The sequence below is a fragment of the Erythrolamprus reginae genome, chromosome 6, assembly GCF_031021105.1.
Source record: "Erythrolamprus reginae isolate rEryReg1 chromosome 6, rEryReg1.hap1, whole genome shotgun sequence".
NCBI classification, from domain to species: domain Eukaryota; kingdom Metazoa; phylum Chordata; class Lepidosauria; order Squamata; family Dipsadidae; genus Erythrolamprus; species Erythrolamprus reginae.
This window is the reverse complement of record NC_091955.1, coordinates 58027860-58046464: the sequence shown is the minus strand read 5'-3', so window position 1 is coordinate 58046464 and position 18605 is coordinate 58027860. Positions and strand designations below refer to the sequence as shown.

At 38.3% G+C, this 18605-nt stretch overlaps 1 protein-coding gene across 1 annotated transcript in view; it reads left to right on the top strand.

Annotated features, from left to right (window-relative positions):
- Positions 1–4611: 4611 nt before the first annotated feature.
- Positions 4612–18605, top strand: part of CCDC38 (coiled-coil domain containing 38) — a 34219-nt gene continuing 20225 nt past the window's right edge. The window contains exons 1-8 of the mRNA XM_070755857.1: positions 4612–4934; positions 9414–9483; positions 10478–10563; positions 12130–12298; positions 13691–13758; positions 14946–15109; positions 15882–15962; positions 16576–16787. Of these exons, the coding sequence (XP_070611958.1) occupies positions 9438–9483; positions 10478–10563; positions 12130–12298; positions 13691–13758; positions 14946–15109; positions 15882–15962; positions 16576–16787 (826 nt within the window). The 5' untranslated portion in view covers positions 4612–4934; positions 9414–9437. The remainder of the gene's footprint in view (positions 4935–9413; positions 9484–10477; positions 10564–12129; positions 12299–13690; positions 13759–14945; positions 15110–15881; positions 15963–16575; positions 16788–18605) is intronic.

Sequence of the window (18605 nt, the reverse complement as noted above, 5' to 3'; positions counted from 1 at the left end):
GGAGGATTTGACTTGGGATGTCTTGGTGGTTTTTAAAATTTTGTGAAGTTACCTAGAATCGTTTTGAAGGTGGGCTGCCTGAAAATTTGATAAACAGACACAAAGCAAGTCAAGATCGGTTTAGTGCCACTAAGGACTGTGATTTAGGGGCCATGATTAATTGTTTGAGGGGGGGAGCATTAGCAATAGCATAGGCTTATATACAGCTTCACAGTGCTTCACAGCCCTCCCTAAGCGGTTTACAGAGAGTAAGCATATTGCCCCCAACAATCTGGGTCCTCATTTTACTGACCTTGGAAGGATGGAAGGCTGAGTCAACCTTGAGCCTGCTGAGATTTGACCTGCCAAACTGCTGACAGCCCATGATCAGCAGAAGTAGCTTGCAGGACTGCACTCTAACCACTGCACCATCGAGGAAGCCATGAAAAATAAAACAAATACCCCAACCATATAAACCAGCCACAGAGAAGCCAACCCACTCAGGCATAGAGGTAAAATAACTTTTCTAGATACAAGAGGTGCCTTCTTAACCAAGGAGGGAGCCTGTGAATTCCCATCTGTTGAGAGGTTTTGAAATAGCTCTGCAGGTGCTGGAAGATGGAGCGGCTGCAGCCATCACACCTCTCCGCTGTGCCCACCTGCCTTTTCAAGGTTAGGACAGCACGCAGGTGGGCAGACATTAACTTGTATGGTCAACATAGTTGCTTCTTCCTCTGGCAATATAAAAACTTCACTCAGAAGGGCCTTCTTAACCAAGAAGGAAACCTGTGAATCCCCATCTGTTAAGAGGTTTGGAGATGGCAAATGGTATCTCTTTGGTGTCACCTGGGACAACTTTTGGAAAATAAGTTTAATAAAGAAATGAACACACACAGACACACACACACTTTCCCCATAAATATAAGGGACTGTGATAAATCTAGGTGTTAGCTTGGATGGCAATCCACACAAAGCACCCAAATCACAATTACTCTCTTGTGATTGAATTTTACTTGAGGGGTTTTATTTTAAGTGCTTGCTTATAATTCAAAAATATCAGAGGATAAACTCTTAGCAGAAAGCTTTAAAAGTTTGCCTTAAGATTAACAGCAATAATTTAGGAAAGGGTGGCATAAACTTCAGACCACAAAGCTTGCACTATAATCAGTATGGGTAGAATGGCCAGTCTTTATTGTTTTCTCAAAGCAATACCCATGATTTCCAACTCCATTTCCAACTTGATTTAACTTCAACTATCAATCTCTCCCTTGTTCTCTAGAAGGCATGCTCAAAACTATGAGCTTGAGTATTAGCTCAATCTTATGCATCAATGGAAGCAACTGCCATAGAATTCAACAGAACTGAAGTACTTTCTGGTCCCTCTTTAGGCTCCGATGAACTAAGTTTCAATTTTGGGGTGGCGTGCATTCATGGGAACAAGTATTTGATAAAAGGTAGCAGTTTTAAACTGGAAGCCCAAGTTTTGTGGAATTCTTAACCATAATCATATTTCCTCTTCCTGTTCTGAGCACAAACCCATCAAAGCAACAGAAAGAAAAGTTATGCAATTTCTTTTTTAAAAAGTTTTATTTTTTATTTTTCTCCATCATACACCAAATAATTACATCCATATAAACCAAAGATAATAATAAAAGGGAAAAAAACACCAAAACTATCTTGCTTTAACTTCAATCCCAATATTATCCTAGGTCTAGAAAGCTTAGAACTACGACGCCTAAAACACGATCTAAGTATTGCCCACAAAATCATATGCTGCAACGTCTTGCCTGTCAATGACTACTTCAGCTTCAACCGCAACAACACAAGAGCACGCAACAAATTCAAACTTAATATTAATCGCTCCAAGCTTGATGTAAAAAATATGACTTTAGCAATCGAATTGTCGAAGCGTGGAACTCATTACCGGACTCAGTAGTGTCAACCCCTAACCCCCAACATTTCTCCCTTAGACTATCCACGATTGACCTCCCCAGGTTCCTAAGAGGTCAGTAAGGGGCGTGCATAAGTGCACTAGTGTGCCTTTCGTCCCCTGTCTAATTGTCTCTCCTTATCTCATATATCATATATCTTTTCTTCCTTTCATACATCTTCTCCTCTACTTTTATATCTTTTCTCTGTATATAATACTTCATGTCTATCCTCTTCAATATGTATTGTGTATTGGACAAAATAAATAAATAAATAAATTATCAATATCTGCCAGCCTGGACTTCTATTTTCTGTTCACTCAACCTTCCTTTCCCTTCAGCTTCTCCTCACCCTTCTACTTTCTTTTACTTTCTCTCCCTCTTCCTTCTCCAACCTATCCACCTTCTATCTCATCTTACCTTTCTCCTTCCTCTCCTCCTTTCTTTACCTTTTCCCGAGTGAACTGTCTGTAATTCTTAAAGTCATTTATTGGTACAGGCTGACAGGGGAAACTAGAAGTACTATTTTTTAAAAAAATCCAGGTGATGAGAATAGTAAAGAGTGGGAAGGCAGCACTGATAAAAGTTATACATTCAAGATAATCTTATCTTAGATTAAAAATAATGATATACTAATAAAAGCTTGGGCAAGATGTCCAGTCAACAAAGCAGTGAAGTGATGTGCCGGTGTCTGGAGGCTGTTGCGGCCTGGATGGGTGTCAACAGACTCAAACTCAACCCTGATAAGACAGAGTGGCTGTGGGTTTTGCCTCCCAAGGACAATTCCATTTGTCCGTCCATAACCCTGGGGGGAGGAATTATTGACCCCCTCAGAGAGGGTCTGCAACTTGGGCGTCCTCCTCAATCCACAGCTCACATTAGAGAAACATCTTTCAGCTGTGGCGAGGGGGCGTTTGCCCAGGTTCGCCTGGTGCACCAGTTGCGGCCTTATTTGGACCGGGAGTCACTGCTCACAGTCACTCATGCCCTCATTACCTCGAGGCTCGACTACTGTAACGCTCTCTACATGGGGCTACCTTTGAAGAGTGTTCGGAAACTTCAGATCATGCAGAATGCAGCTGCGAGAGCAATCATGGGCTTTCCCAAATATGCCCATGTTACTCTAACACTCCGCAGTCTGCATTGGTTGCCGATCAGTTTCCGGTCACAATTCAAAGTGTTGGTCATTACCTATAAAGCCCTTCGTGGCACTGGACCAGGATATCTGTGAGACCGCCTTCTGCCGCACGAATCCCAGCGGCCGGTTAGGTCCCACAGAGTTGGTCTTCTCCGGGTCCCGTCAACTAAACAATGTCATCTGGCGGGACCCAGGGAAAGAGCCTTCTCTGTGGCGGCTCTGACCCTCTGGAATCAGTTATAGAGATTAGAATTTCCCCTACTCTCCTTGCCTTTCATAAACTCCTTAAAACCTACCTCTGTCGTCAAGCGTGGGGGAACTGAGACATCTCCCCCTGCCAATGTAGTTTTTTGTGCATGATATGACTGGTTTTTTTATATTGGGGTTCCTTGCTTTTTAGATTTTTTAAATGTATTAAAAATTGTTATTTTAGATTCTAGTTATTAGATTTGTCATTATATATTGTTTTTATCATTGTTGTGAGCCACCCCGGGTCTGTGGAGAGGGGCGGCATACAAATCTAATAAATAATAATAATAATAATAATAATAATAATAATAATAAATAATAATAAGGTGACAAGATAATAGAAAGAAACTGTCAGTCTATGCACTTTCTACTCTATTTGACCCCTATGACAATCATTAAGTGTTGTACCTCATGATTCTTGACAAATGTACTGTATCTTCTTTTTTTTATGGACACTGAGAGCACATGTGCCAAAGACAAATTCCTTGTGTGTCCAATCACTTAGCTAATAAAGAATTTTATTCTTTCTATCTATAATGCACTACTGTATAGCTAAGTTTAGCTATCATATGTTAAAGTACCCCACAGGAAGAAAGGAATCTCAGACTCTGCGATTAATCATAAAGGCATACACAAATATCAGTTACAGGGGGATTTTTTTCCTGGCAAGGTTCTTGCACTTAAAAAATTGAAACACTTTAAAAAAATGAAATATTGTATTTTTTCTTCAGTTTCCATTTTTTAAAAAAAATGAAGGACTTTTTTTAAAAAATAAAATGTTTTAATGTTTGTCTCACAGTTTCCATATTTTTAAAACAATTGAAGGACTTTTTAAAAAATAAAATGTTTTATTTTTTTCTCCAGTCTCCATATTTAAAAAATGGAAGGACTTTTTAAAAAAAAATTAAATGTTTTATTTTTTTTCTTCACACTTTCCATATTTTAAAAAAAATTGAAGGACTTATTGAACGCGAAGCCACGAGCATTTTTCCTAGTTCAGACGCGGTAAGAATCGGGGCGAAGTCGCAAGAACTGAGGAATTCCGCCGTGTTTCAATCGCCAGTCAAAATTGGGCGGGAATTGCCGAGATTTTATGGAACGCAGTGCGGACCGCTAGGGAGCCCGATTCAAAGGCGCCTGGCCCGCAAGAACCAAGTAGAAGTCAGGGATGGGAGTGGGGAGAGTGTGTGGAAGTGAGGGAGTGATCCTACTGCCAGGGTTCTCCAACCTTGGCTACTTTAAGCCTGGAAGACTTCAACTCCCAGAATTCCCCAGCCAGCTTTGGTGGCTGGGGAATTCTGGGAGTTGAAGTCCTCCAGGCTTAAAGTGGCCAAACTTGGAGACCCCGGCTATGCCCTCCCATTCTATGACCGAAGCAAGGCCAAGGTCCCCCGGACGAAGACTGCCCACCTTCCTGTGCGCCAAAAGACTTCGCTGCAGGCCCGAAAGCTGGCGGGCTGCCTGAGGAACGGCCGCAACCCCGAAGCCAGAGTTCCGTGGGAATGCTCGCCTCGTGCCCAGCAGCCGGGCTTCAACCGTCTCCTCGCGGGAAGTCCGGTCTGTTCGGATACGAGCGCAAGGGCCTCGGCTAGTAGCTTGCTTGGGGCCACACGTCGCCCGAGAAAACTCCGCTGGTGAAGGTGAGCGGAGGTCTCTTTGGGTTCTGCAGGTGCCGGAAGATGGAGCGGCTGCAGCCGTCGCACCTCTCCGTTTTTTGCCCAACCTGCCTTTTTCGGGGTTAGGAGGACGGCAAGCAGGCGGGCAGACGTTTAACTTGTCTGGCTAATGTAACTTGCTTTCTCCTGTGGCAATATTATTATTGTTATATACACTGTACAATATACACTGCTCAAAAAAAAATAAAGGGACTCGGGTAAATAGAAGTCCTTCCACATTATTATGAGGGGGGAAAAAACTAGTGACATTGTCAATGTAAGATCAGACTTAGAGACCAAATGGGATATGAATACACTGCTCAAAAAAATAAAGGGAACACTTAAACAACACAATATAACTCCAAGTAAAGATTTCTGTGAAATCAAACTGTCCACTTAGGAAGCAACAGTGAGCCCTGGTGGCGCAGCAGGTTGAGTGCTGTACAGCAGGCCACTGAAGGTGACTAGATCTGTAGATCAGCAGTTCAAATCTCATCACCGGTTCAAGGGTTACTCAGCCTTCCATCCTTCCGAGGTGGGTAAAATGAGGATCCGGATTGTGGGGGCAATATGCTGGCTCTGTTGTTTTTTTTAAGTGCTGTTGCTAACATGTTGTAAGCTGCCCTGAGTCTAAGGAGAAGGGCGGCATGAAAAAATTGAATAAATAAATAAATAAATAAACAAACAAACAGTGATTGACAATCACTTTCATTTTGTTGTCAGCACATTCAACTTTGTACAGAACAAAGTATTCAGCAAGAATATTTCATTCATTCAGCTCTAGAATGTGTTATTTGAGTGTTTCCTTTCTTTTTTTTAAGCAGTGTAAAAACTTCACTAAGAAGTGCTGGAATTGGCTAGGTCAAATCAGTCTTGGAGAAAGACATTCTGTGTATGGAGGATTTGTGGATTGATTATATGATAATCAAAAGTTTAAAGTTAAAGTTTAAAGACCTATCTGTGCCGCCAGTCTTGGGGCCATCAAACCCTAGCCTCCTGGCCAACGAGTGTAGTATGTCTTGCTGTGTGAATGGGAATGAATTATTTTAAATGTTATTAGAGTTTTTAAAGTTTTTAGCTATATTCATTGGATTGTTTAGATATGTACACCGCTAAAAAAAAATAAAGGGAACACTTAAACAACACAAGATAACTCCAAGTAAATCAAACTTCTGTGAAATCAAAGTGTCTACTTAGGAAGCAACACTGATTGACAATCAATTTCACATGCTATTGTGCACATTCAACTTTGTACAGAACAAAGTATTCAACGAGAATATTTCATTCATTCAGATCTAGGATGTGTTATTTGAATGTTCCCTTTATTTTTTTGAGCAGTATATATTGTTTATTGTTTTGACATGTTGTGAGCCGCCCTGAGTCCTCGGAGAGGGGCGGCATACAAATCCAATAAATAAATAAATATATTACATTACATTACATTATATTATCAGTGTTTCTCAAATAGTGGGGTGGAAGGAGCGATGCGGGGGTAGTGGTGCGTGACACCAGGGAATGTGCTTTTTTTTTTGCAGGGAGTAGGGGGGTTTTGCACCGAACAATAGCACAGAGCACGGAGCATAAAATATGAAGTACAGATAACAAACCCTTAAGAGACACCATAGAAAAATATTTAACAGGGATGAAAAGAAAGGAAGAGAGAGACAGAGATAATTATGAGCCGCCCCGAGTCTGTGGAGAGGGGCGGCATACAAATCTAATAGATAGATAGATAGATAGATAGATAGATAGATAGATAGATAGATAGATAGATAGATAGATAGATAGATAGATAGATAGATAGATAGACAAACATAAGTCTCCAAGATGAGGAAATATGACGAAGCGTATGTAGCGCTTGGCTTCACTGTCACTACGGTGGGAGATGAAAGACCGTTATGTTTACTGTGTTTAAAAATGTTGGCAGCGAATAGCATGAAGCCAAATAAATTAAGGCGACCCTTAAACACATTACACCACAATCATGCTGTTAAACAGTTTTTTTCAGTGAAAACGTGCTGAATATTGCAAACAATCATCCTGGCAGAGAGTTGGGAGGCTGCGAAATGTTTACTTCTTCCTGAGGGGGGGACATAACAGAAAATAATGTTTTCTGTTATATAATGCAGTGTTTAACTGCATTACATTAATATGCTGCCCATTCCAATAGGACTCAGGGATGAAGAAGTTTTTAGTCATTTTATGACTAAATTCTGCAATTCTTACACCTTCTACTTTGCCTGGTCACTAAACAGGAGTGAATAAATTTAAACTACAGGTAGTAGTCCTCAATAAATTGAGGGAAGAAATTAAGACTGGGAACCATGTGGCTTAGCAAAACTGTCATAAAGCACAATTGGTCTTGACTGCACTGCTTTATGACAGTTGTTCCAGTTTTGATGGATTAGGCCAGTGGTTCTCAACCTTTCTAATCCTGGGACCCCTTAATACAGTTCATGTTGTGGTGACCCCCAACCATAAGTCTAGCACAAATTCTCCCCACAGAGCTTTAAGCTGATTGGCAGGAAGTTCAGAGGGACATCCCCACTGTAAACGCCTGATTGGTCAGATTGCAAAAATATGTTCCAAGGTGCCAAAAAAGAAGCATTGGTTCCTAACACCATGGGAAATTTGTCTTTTCCCACAGTCTTAGGCGACCTCTGTGAAACGGTCGTTCGACCCCCAAAGGGGTCCCAACCCCCAGGATAAAAACCACTAGATTAGGCAAATCCCACATGGTTGGTATGTGTGATGCCGTGTGATTACAATTTGCAACTCCCTACTGGTTTCCCTTGACCTTGTTGGAAGATTGGAAAATTGGAAATGGCAATCTCGTGACACATGATACTAATAACAGATTAACCGACTTTGAAGGAGCCTTGCAGGTCATCCAGCCCAACCCCCTTCTCAAGCAAGAGACCCTTACATCTGCCTCTACCTAGGATCGAACTCACAACCTCTTGATTGTGGGGCAAGAGCGCCACCTGTAGTGCAAGCTAGTTGCCCAGTGTCCAAATCACAATTCTGTGATTACGTGGATATTGCAATGGCTGCAGCTTTGAGCAAGTTTCTCTCTTTAATAGCATCCTAATTTTGATTGGTCACTGAATGAATGACAAGACTACCTCTAAAATTAGATGTTTAAAGATGTTTACTCCCTCCCCTTCAATTAAATTGTATTTTCAGAGACTCTCTAAATTCGTCTCTGCAGTTTTCTGGCAAGATTTTTCAAATGTAGTATGTCATTGCCTACTTCCTAAGGATAAGAGAAAGTGGCGGCAGATCACCCACTTGGCTTCAGTCTTAAAGTGAGACTGGAATTAATAGTTTGCTAGTTTCTAGCCTGATGCCTTAATCGCTACACCAAAGTGGCTTTGCAAGAAAACTGCAGACAGCCTTGGAAAATTGGACATCATTTAATGGAAGAATGGAAATAGGACACATTAAAGCACAAAACAAAAGAATATTAGTGATAATTGAAAAAATATATGTTCGCTAAAAGCATAGTAATACCTCTTTTAAAGGCCAGTCACAGTTGTAGAAATAGTGTATTCTAAAATTCTAGCCCTGGTGCTAATATATTTCATAATTTGGGAGCAACCAATATTAGCTTCTAAATTCTGGTTGACAAGACAAAATCACAAAGCACAGATGAACCTTAGTTTTGATAATGAACAGAGCAATGGTGGGTTGTAAATTTTTTTGCCATTGGTTTGTGCTCTTTCTGTCATGCACATGGGTGTCCCAGGTATGTGGTTGGAGCCTGCCACCACCAGGGGTACTGGTTCTAAGAACTGATCCTAACCAGGAGCAACCCACTGCTGGAACAGAGTCTATTCAAGCTTCAGGTTTGTTCTTTATAGTAAGATAAATGAAATCCTATACTGTACTTGTTAAATCTCTCTCCATTGTCACCACCATCCATTTTAGCTTGACATACACTGTTGATAAGGCACCAATAAGCATTCAAACATCAGAAAAAAGGAAAACAAAAAAGTGCAACATTTCTTATTGTAAATATAATTGTGTGACACACATGTAGGACCATTTAATTTTCATGATCCCTCAACATTGTCAAACATTTTTCTAAGTCTCCACTTCTATTTCTAATAGTTTTTTCTCATCATTCCTATCATCCTTTTCCTCCCACTTTGGATTGTATGACTGTAACTTGTTGCTTGTATCCTAAGATTTTTATTAATATTGTTTCTTCATTGCTTATTTGACTCTTATGACAATCGTTAAGTGTTGTACCACATATTTCTTGACAAATCTATATTTTCTTTTATGTACACTGAGAGCATATGCGCCAAGACAAATTCCTTGTGTGTCCAATCATACTTGGCCAATAAAGAATTCTATTCTATTCAAATGTACCTTTAGAGATGATTCAATTATTTTCTTGCAGATTGAATAAAATGTTATTTCAATCTTTCTTGCTATTGTGTTTCTCTATTTTACTAGATCTAAGAAGAATTCTGTGTCAAAATGGCATCGACAAGTGTTGCGCAAACTCCTTTTGTGGAACTAGATGGTAATAACTAAATTATAAAATTATAATTAGGAAAGCTATTTAATTCTAGAAAATGCATATAACGAGGTTTAGTAAGGAAGGAATCTGGGAAGAGTGACACATTGTCGGTTCTTCGTATATTATTTATAGAGACTGAAGAAACTCTAGTGAAATAATTAACTATATGGGAAGAATGAATTGATTTGTTAGGTTAAGAAGGTGTATACCGCATGGATCTCTTGTAGGTCCGTCTATGGCAAAAGAGACTGTAGTTCTCTAAACCTGGTGCTTCAGTGTGGTCTTGGAGACCTAGTATGTTTTATGACTCAAGGATTCATGCCTACCTGAAAAATAAAGCGCTAAGTTTCTTCTCTAAATTATGTTTATTGCTTTTAAGTAAAATAGTTTTGATTTATTTCTAACACAGTTTGTCCTTGACAAACTCTACTTCAGGGATCCTCAAACTTGGCAACTTTAAGACTTTTGGACTTCAACTCCCAATTCAATTCTGGGAATTAAAGTCCAAAAGTCTTAAAGTTGCTAAGTTTGAGAACCTCTGCTCTACTTCATCCTTTATATTCTAAATGCCAAGTAACATAACATAACCTTCAAATGACATGTAACACAGTTAACAGTTATATAATTTCTACTCTACAATATGAAGTTTATACTTCTGATAAAGCAGAGAATATGGGAAATCTGAGGAAGTGCGCTGTTATATTATGATATAGCTTTTTATGTATGATAAAAATTATAATTCTAAGATAATTGTAATTATTATTATGTTGATATCAACAGATAAGTATTATATGTTGGTGTTTAAGAAGCTGAAAAATAGCCCTTCTGCTAGTTTTGCTGCATGGCTTTCTGGGAATAACTTGGTTGATGTGTCCTTGAAAAGCCTACGTTAACCTGCTACATAATCTAACCTGATAATACAAAACTGCTGTTGTCTGTTGTTTGTGCCGACATTTTGAAGTATACTAAAATATTTTTCTTTAATATTGTCCAACAGAGGAATACAGGCAAAAATCTCCTTTTGAAAGGATGAATACTGAAATCTACCTCTACAGAGATATTGAATGCACAGAAAAGGAAATTGTAAGTATTCTATTGATCAGCTATTGCTGACTACAATGCCTTATTTGCTTCTTTCTTTGGATCACTTTCACATATCCCATTGAATCATAGTTTGCCTTACCTCCGCCCACCCCCCAAAAAGGTAAGGGCAGTCTCTTAAACCAGTGATTTTCAACCTTTTTTGAGCCGCGGCACATTTTTTACATTTTAAAATTCTGGGGCACACCACCAACCAAAATGACACAAAATGACACCCTAAGACACTCTCGAGACTCTCTTTTTCCATCTGTCTCCTCCCCACCCTTGTGTGTGTATACACACTCTTGAACCATTTCCAAAAACAGGTGAGGGCTGGGGGGTTTCTCTCTCTTATTCTTTGGATGCTTTTTATCATATGCTTTAAATCAAGAGTCACTTCTCTCTCTTTTGTTTCTCTCTCTTTCTCTCATTCTCTGTCTCAATCATTTTCTCATTTCTCTTTTTTCCTCCCCTTTTTGCTCATTTCTCTCTCCCTTCCTCTCCTTTTCTCTCTCTCACTCTTGCTTTCTGTTTCTCTCTTTTCTTTCTTTCTCTTGCTTTCTCTCTCTTTCTCACTCTCTTTCTCTCTCTCTTGCTTTCTTTCTCTCTCTTTCTCTCTCTCTCACTCTCTCTCTCAGCAAAAAGTTGCAAGACCGGAACCTGAGCTTCCTTCTTCGCGGCACACCTGACCATGTTTCGCGGCATACTAGTGTGCCACGGCACGCTGGTTGAAAAAAACTGTCTTAGACAAACCAAAGTCATCATGGCTTCTTACTAATAAAAAATAATACTAATGACTAATTGAAATTATAATTTACACAGTGAAAAATCAATAATTTAAAATAAGACAGTAATAACAATAATACAGATAATTATAAATAATAACCAGAAATTTCTATATGTTTTAAATATTCATTTTGGACAGGCAAAAGAGAAAGGACTGCTTCTTCCTTTGGAAGAAGAAAGTTCCTTAAATCAAGTTTCTTTCCTCCTCCTCTTATTATTATCTTGCTCCTTCTCTGCACCTTTTTCTTCAGTAAATTATTGAAAATAATTATTATTGGAAACAACATCTTGCAGATTCAACTGTAGTTTGAGAACATGAAGAAAATACATTAAATGAATCCCAGAGCAATTCTCTTGGCTACCATTCAGTTTCTCATTTAATTGGAATTCCAATAATTTTCTTTCAAATTTCATAGAACTATAATATACATTCAAAATATAGAGGACAACCTGCAGAACCAATAAAACTTGCCTAAATGGATTTTCTTTAAAAACTCCTTTTCCTGATCTACCATTCTCCATCCCCATGCATATAAAGTTGGGGATAACAAAATACGTGGACTTTTTTAAAAAGTCTGGTGGAGCTATAAGAATATTTGGATGTGCTTTTATTATGTTTATATACATTGTGTTCAATTTTAAGCCATCTTGGAAATAAAATAAAATCTTTACTATGCTCATAGACCAGCCTTGAGAAAATTAAGAATTTGGAAGGCAGTTAGGAAATGCATTACAGTATACATTGTCTAAAGCCAGACCATAAACATAGATTTCAATTTTTAGATTAGAAAAACTAAGCAGACTGTGAAACCGTATCAAAGGAGCACCATTTCATCAAGGGCCCGATGTCGAAAAGCTTTGAGAAAACTAGAAGAAGTCACCGAACAAGAAACAGCAGACGCAATAGGAAAAGATCTTCCTGCTCTGAATTGGGCTCTTGCTTTTGCAAAATGTGAGTAAAAATAGACAGCAGAATGTTGTGATTTTTGCGATGTTGGTTTAATTGATTTTTTGATAGATGTTGAGTAGTATCCCATTATTGTCTCTTTTCTCTAAAGTGTCTCCGATTGGTTCAGGATCTTCTGATCAAATTAGTGGTTTCTAATACACAATAACATCATTGTTGTTTTCCTATTCTGGCATTTTTGCCCAAATGCTCATAACTATATTCCTGTGCCTCAGTCTCTGGATATCAAAAATGTGTGAACGTCTTTCACATTTAATGTTACTCCCCTTTGTCTAGCCTACTCTTTGGAGTAAGTGGTACCCTTCAGTCCTTGCATTCCACACACGAGTTTTATGTTGTCCCACCTGGTATTAGTACAGGTAGTCCTTACCTTGTTGATCACGACCACAACTTCTATCCCTAAGCTTTGCAGTCATTAAGCGAGTCATGCCCTATTTTGCAACCTTTTTCCCCCCAAGGTCATTCAACGAATCCAGCTTGCCACTTTGGTTTTGCTTGTCAGTCCTTGGGAAGGTTATGAATGACAATCATTTGACACCTGGGCATTGCAAACATCAAACATACTGCTGGTTGGCAATTTTGATCATATAACTGCAGAATCACTGTGATTAACAACACTCATTAAGCTAACAGTCATAAATTGAGAATTATCTGTAATGCCTTCCATCATTAAGTTTTTCCTATTTGTTCTTCAATGTTCTAATTATATAAAGACTTTGGAAACCTTAAGTAATATACCATAGGGAGTTCCTTCCAATTTATTACTAGGTTGGTGACTACAGATCCTGCATGTTACACTTTGTAGTGAAGTCACACTGTTTCCTGCAGGGGTTTTTTTTCATCCCTCACTTACTCCATATGAGTGAGAAGAAGTCATTTTAATATAATCCATATAAAGGGTGCAAGTTATCTTCCAAACATATTTTCCCAAGCCTCATTCAGCTGTGCTGAAACATCAACAGGGACCCTGTAAAATCTATACTGAAGATAAAAAGAAAAAACAGGTCTTGTTTGGTAGATTTGTTTTTCTTGTTTTCAGGGTACCATACTGGCACATCTCTGGCATGTTCCTCAAAAGAGTAAAAGAAATCTTGTTTTTGTGGAATAATTTGCTTGAAGTACTCTGTAAAACTCTTGTTGACTCACTAAGTAAACTTACTGAATTCTTAATTTTGGCTTTATTTCTACCACAATTGCCTTATCCTTTGATTTGACATTATACAACTTTAGTTTAATATGTGGACAGTTAATATTTCATTTTTTAAAATGTCAATTTAATTATGTTAAGTCATCAATAACCTATAGCTTGTTTTTAAAATATAGGCTGCAGAATATCAGGAGAAAAAAATCACAACAATTTATCTATTTTTTTTAAAGGTTGTCAAAGTGACAAACAGTCTATAGCAGATTACATTAGTGAAGAGAAGGAGCTATTTCTATTGGAGGTAATAGCTTTTATAAACCTTATTAAAATATTAGTATATGTGTATATGTTTCTGCAGGCATTCTAGAAAGATTTAGCTACTCTCCTAAGGCTCAAGTTAGGTTGATTGGAACGCCTGTTAAATTGTGTGTGGCTGTAGATAGCTGGATCTTTTATTTTTTATTGTTCTTGCATTCTGTTTTAAAGTTGTTGGCTTTATTATCCAACTAGGTTGAAGACAGACAGTATTTAAATTGAATCAATTAAATAAAATATCTTACTGTATAACATTTCTCAAACAGGTAGTCCTTTACTTATGACCATAACTGAACCCGGACTTATGGTCATAAGTCATGGAGATCCTTAAGTGATCGGGCCCGATTTTACAACCTTCTTATAGTAGCCGTTAAGCATATGCCCTAGATCAGGGGTCCTCAACTTGGTAACTTTAAGACTTGTGAACTTCAACTCCCAGAATTCTTCAACCAGCATAAGAGAATTCTGGGAGTTGAAGTTCACAAGTTTTAAAGTTGCCAAGTTTGAAGACCTCTGCCCTAGATATTAAGCAACAGAGCAGTTGTTGAACAAATATGTTTTATCCAATGAGAGATTATTTTGCTCAAAACCATATAGCCCAAAATAGCCCAAAACTGACAAAAAAAAAAAACCATCAAAAAATCCCAGTTATGAAACAGGACACTCTAAACAGCCATAAATGCAAACTGGTTACAAAGCACCCAAAATGCAGTCACATGACCATGGAGGGATATGGCTGTCAGAACTCCAGAACCGGGTCATAAGTTCCTTTTTTAGATATTCGTTGTAACTTCAACTAGTCATTAAAATGATTGGTTGTTAAATGAAGACTACCTGTATGAAAATTTTTCAGATCTATATTATTTTATTAGAATATTTTAAGCTCATTTGAAGGCTTGAACATAAGGAACAGTCCCCTTTATTAAATAAATTGATCAATGGCTTGGCAAGAATATTTAGGCTTGTCTCTCCCACACACATACCTATGAAATCCAAACCACTATTTTAAAAGCATGTAGGACTTAGCTAATCAATATCCGAGTCTTATAAAAAGCAAACCACAATATTTAATCAAGTTCTTTTCAAAGGGCTCTGTGCCAGAGAATGCATGGGAATGATTTCTATATGTTAAGATGTTCTGTACATAACATTTTGCTATTGTTTTGTCTCCAGTACTCTGTTAAAGTAAAACAGCGCACCATGGCAAAGCTGGAGAGGATGGCAGCAAAAGAGGAGAGGAGGGCCAGAATTGCTGAAACGAAACTAGAAGACGATACACTTTCATTTGAGGAGTTTCTCAGGCAAAATGATAGGACCTCTGTAGAAGCCCTTAAAATGTTAGTTACAAATCTCTCTTTATCTCTACAGCTGACTGTAGTGGCCACATTTGGAGTGTGACTTCAAAGATTCATTGTCTATTGTCCCAAGTTAGTTAGTTAGTTAGTTAGTTAGTTAGTTAGTTAGTTAGTTAGTTAGTTGTTTGTTTGTTTGTTTGTTTGTTTGTTTGTTTGTTTGTTTGTTTGTTTGTTTGACTTCTATGCCACCCAATCTCAATGGGACTCAGGCCGGCTTAAGTAAAAAAGCCCTCAAAGAGTCATTAAAGGAAATGGACACTCATCTACCTAAATGCTTTCCTTTTCTCTCTGCTAAATGTATTTCTTTTAGAAGAAACACATCCTTTCTTTTTTAGAAGGTTTTTTTTTTAGGTCAAGCTTGGCTTTTGAATGGTGTCATGGGAGTCACATTCTAAAATATTGATGCCTAAAAAAAACAGCCACAAGTTGATTTAATTTAGCTTATATTATATTAAATAAAAATAAATATTATTAAATAAATTGATATGAATAAAATCATACATAAAAGCCCATAGATAGCTGTTTTCTGGCAACTGCCTGAGTCCCTGCAATTTTCTTGGCAACATTTTGGAAATGGTTTGCTATTGCCTGCATCCCAAGGCAGAGAAAAAACTGGCCCAAGGTCATACCTAAGATGATATTAGAACACACACTCTCCTAATTTCTAGACTGGTGCCTTAGCCACGATATCAGATTGACTCTGTATTTCAATATGAACATCTCTGTATTCAAATAACATGCAGCCTTTTTCTAGGGCAACTCAAGAGGCAAAATACAAAATGGAAGTAACAACAGAACTGAGGACAGCAATGAATGAACTGTTCTCCCTTAAAAGGTGAAGTCTTTCTTGTTGCTTTATGAGAGAGATGTACGGGGAGGATTCTTGATTATGAGATTCTTAGAATTTTTTTCCATAGTGCAGCATCTTCTGGCTCCATGAAGTTGCATTTCAAGTATCAGATATCAACACAAAGGTCTTTATACATCTGACATTCAGAAAGGCACCAAATGATCTAGCTCAAAATCTTTAAAATAATGTAATAATCATAACACACTATTTATACCATGGACAACTGAGAAGTGACAGCTGAGATTCAGAAAGCTGAATCTTTGGAACTATCAAATAAATGGAAAATTGAGTAGATGTTCTTATTAAGCCCAAGTTAATAATTTACATTCTTTCTATCAAACATATTGAATTGTTCTTTTTTAAATTTCTGAACAAATTCACATACATTTGTGAAAAGACAGAAAGTTTCTTGATAAAATAATCTTCCCCAAATTAAAGTAATTTTGAAAAACCTTATTGCCCAGACATAGCACAGTGGTTCCAGTACTAATAAGAATGATTATAAAACCTGTAATATAATTCAATATTTTTAAAATGTCTGCTAAAAATTGTACATCTGTAACATCTTGTATCCCTTGTTCTCTTTTGACAAGTGCAGTGAAATTGCAAACACTGAAGACCTTTTGAAGATGTATTTATCCTATGAAGCCTTTTTGTTTAGTATTTCTCCCAAAGCCTGGCAAGAACAGCAGAAGGCAAGGTGGAAGAAAGACCGTAAAAAAAGCCCATCAAAATCCATTATTTCTTTTCCACAAGCTCTTGATAAAACCAAACTAATCTCAGCCTCCATTACATTACAAAGTAAACCAAGTAAGTACAGTACACAGTTTTCAGTGGTCTGTTGACCATTGAAATTACAGTATGGGGGAATACTGCTGTAATCATTTTAGCAACAACACCAACTAGGAATCTTGAGTGATGCAAGGCTGACACATCTGGAGCAAACTAAATTGAAAATATATAAAAGACAATATATAAAGTGAAGGCAGGAAGTTTTAATACTGTATATGTAAAAAAAGAAAAGAAAGAGGAACATTGAATTTCCATCATTAATTTGAGATTGCCTGGTGAATAAAGTTTCTAAATAAGGAGGAATTTAGCATGCTTCTTCTATGATACTTTTAATATATTCCCATCTCCTGATTTATGTTTGTAGGAAAGGTGGCAAATAACAAACAAATATGTGACTTAGACATGTGTCATATTGACTGATTCATTTGTAATAATTTACAAATTAAGCTTACTGGAGCGGGATAATAGTCCTGCACTGGTTTTTTCCTGAAAGCAGTGGGGTATCCAATTCCAAAGGCATCCTTTATTCTTATTCTTTCTGGCCAATTTGTTTAATGTATCAGCAGTATTCATGTTAAGAAAAGGATATTAAGATGAATGGGGCTCATCAGGATACTAAAACCACAATTGGAAACCAACCACCAATTTACAAAATAGGAAAAACTAAAAAGGTATACAGTGATCCCTCTATTATCGCGAGGGTTCCGTTCCAAGACCCCTCGCAATAATCGATTTTTCGCGATGTAGGGTTGCGGAAGTAAAAACACCATCTGCGCATGCGCGCCCTTTTTTCTATGGCCGCGCATGCGTAGATGGTGGAGTTTGCGTTCCCCGCCGCCCACGCAAAGGGGAAACCCCGATTCGGCTCCTCGCTGCTGCTGCGCTACCGAGCAGATCAGCTGCTGGGCGGCCGAAGGAACCTTCCCTGGGTCTTCCCCCTCTTGCTGGCGGGCGGGCGAGCGGTGGGCATCAGCGAGGAGCCGGGGTTTCCCCTTTGCGTGGGCGGCCGGGAAGACCCAGGTTGGGGGTTCGGGGGGGTGCTGGGAAGCCCCCCAGGCCGGCTGCGACCTTTTAAAACAGCCGCGCCGCTTCCCAGCTGAGTCCTGAAGCCAAACGCGGAAGTGGTTTTTTTTTTAATTAATTTTTTTTTTTAATCGCGATATAGCGTTTCGCGAAGATCGAGATCGCGAAACTCGAGGGATCACTGTACTAAGTGAAGGGTCACCAAAGAATATGCTTTTGCCCCGTCAATTGGTGATTGTGTGGTCTTCTTGATGATTACTTGGCTAGACTGTGTTTACTGATTAATGATTTGTCTAGTGTTAATCCTGGTTGGATCCCTGCTTATCTGGGGCTGTAAAAAAACAAAGAGTAAAAAGCTAAAAAAGAAGCAAACCTTTTTCTAGAACACCACCTCAACAGCAATCAATTCCCAGATAAACAAGGTTCAACAATAGGATTAACACTATACAATCAAACACTAAACAATACCCGAATCAAGGAACTAGCAACTCAGACAAATAAACAAGCATCAACAATAGTCTAATCAAGGAACTATCAAGGAAAAAAAATGAAAATCCCATTAAATGACAGGATAAACTACTGTATATAAACAGAGCAAATCTCCTCCCTCCTAGCACTGTAGATGTTACTTAATTGAGTAGTAAATTGTGTGAAAACAATTGTGCTCAGACAGTACCCTGGGTCTACAATAAAGTGAAGTATTTAAAAAATACCCGAAGGAAGAAAAGTATTGTCATCTTCACAAAAGAAAAAAAAAGAAAATTCAGGAAATTATTGGATTTGTCAGTCTGGCATCACTATCTGAGCAGATTC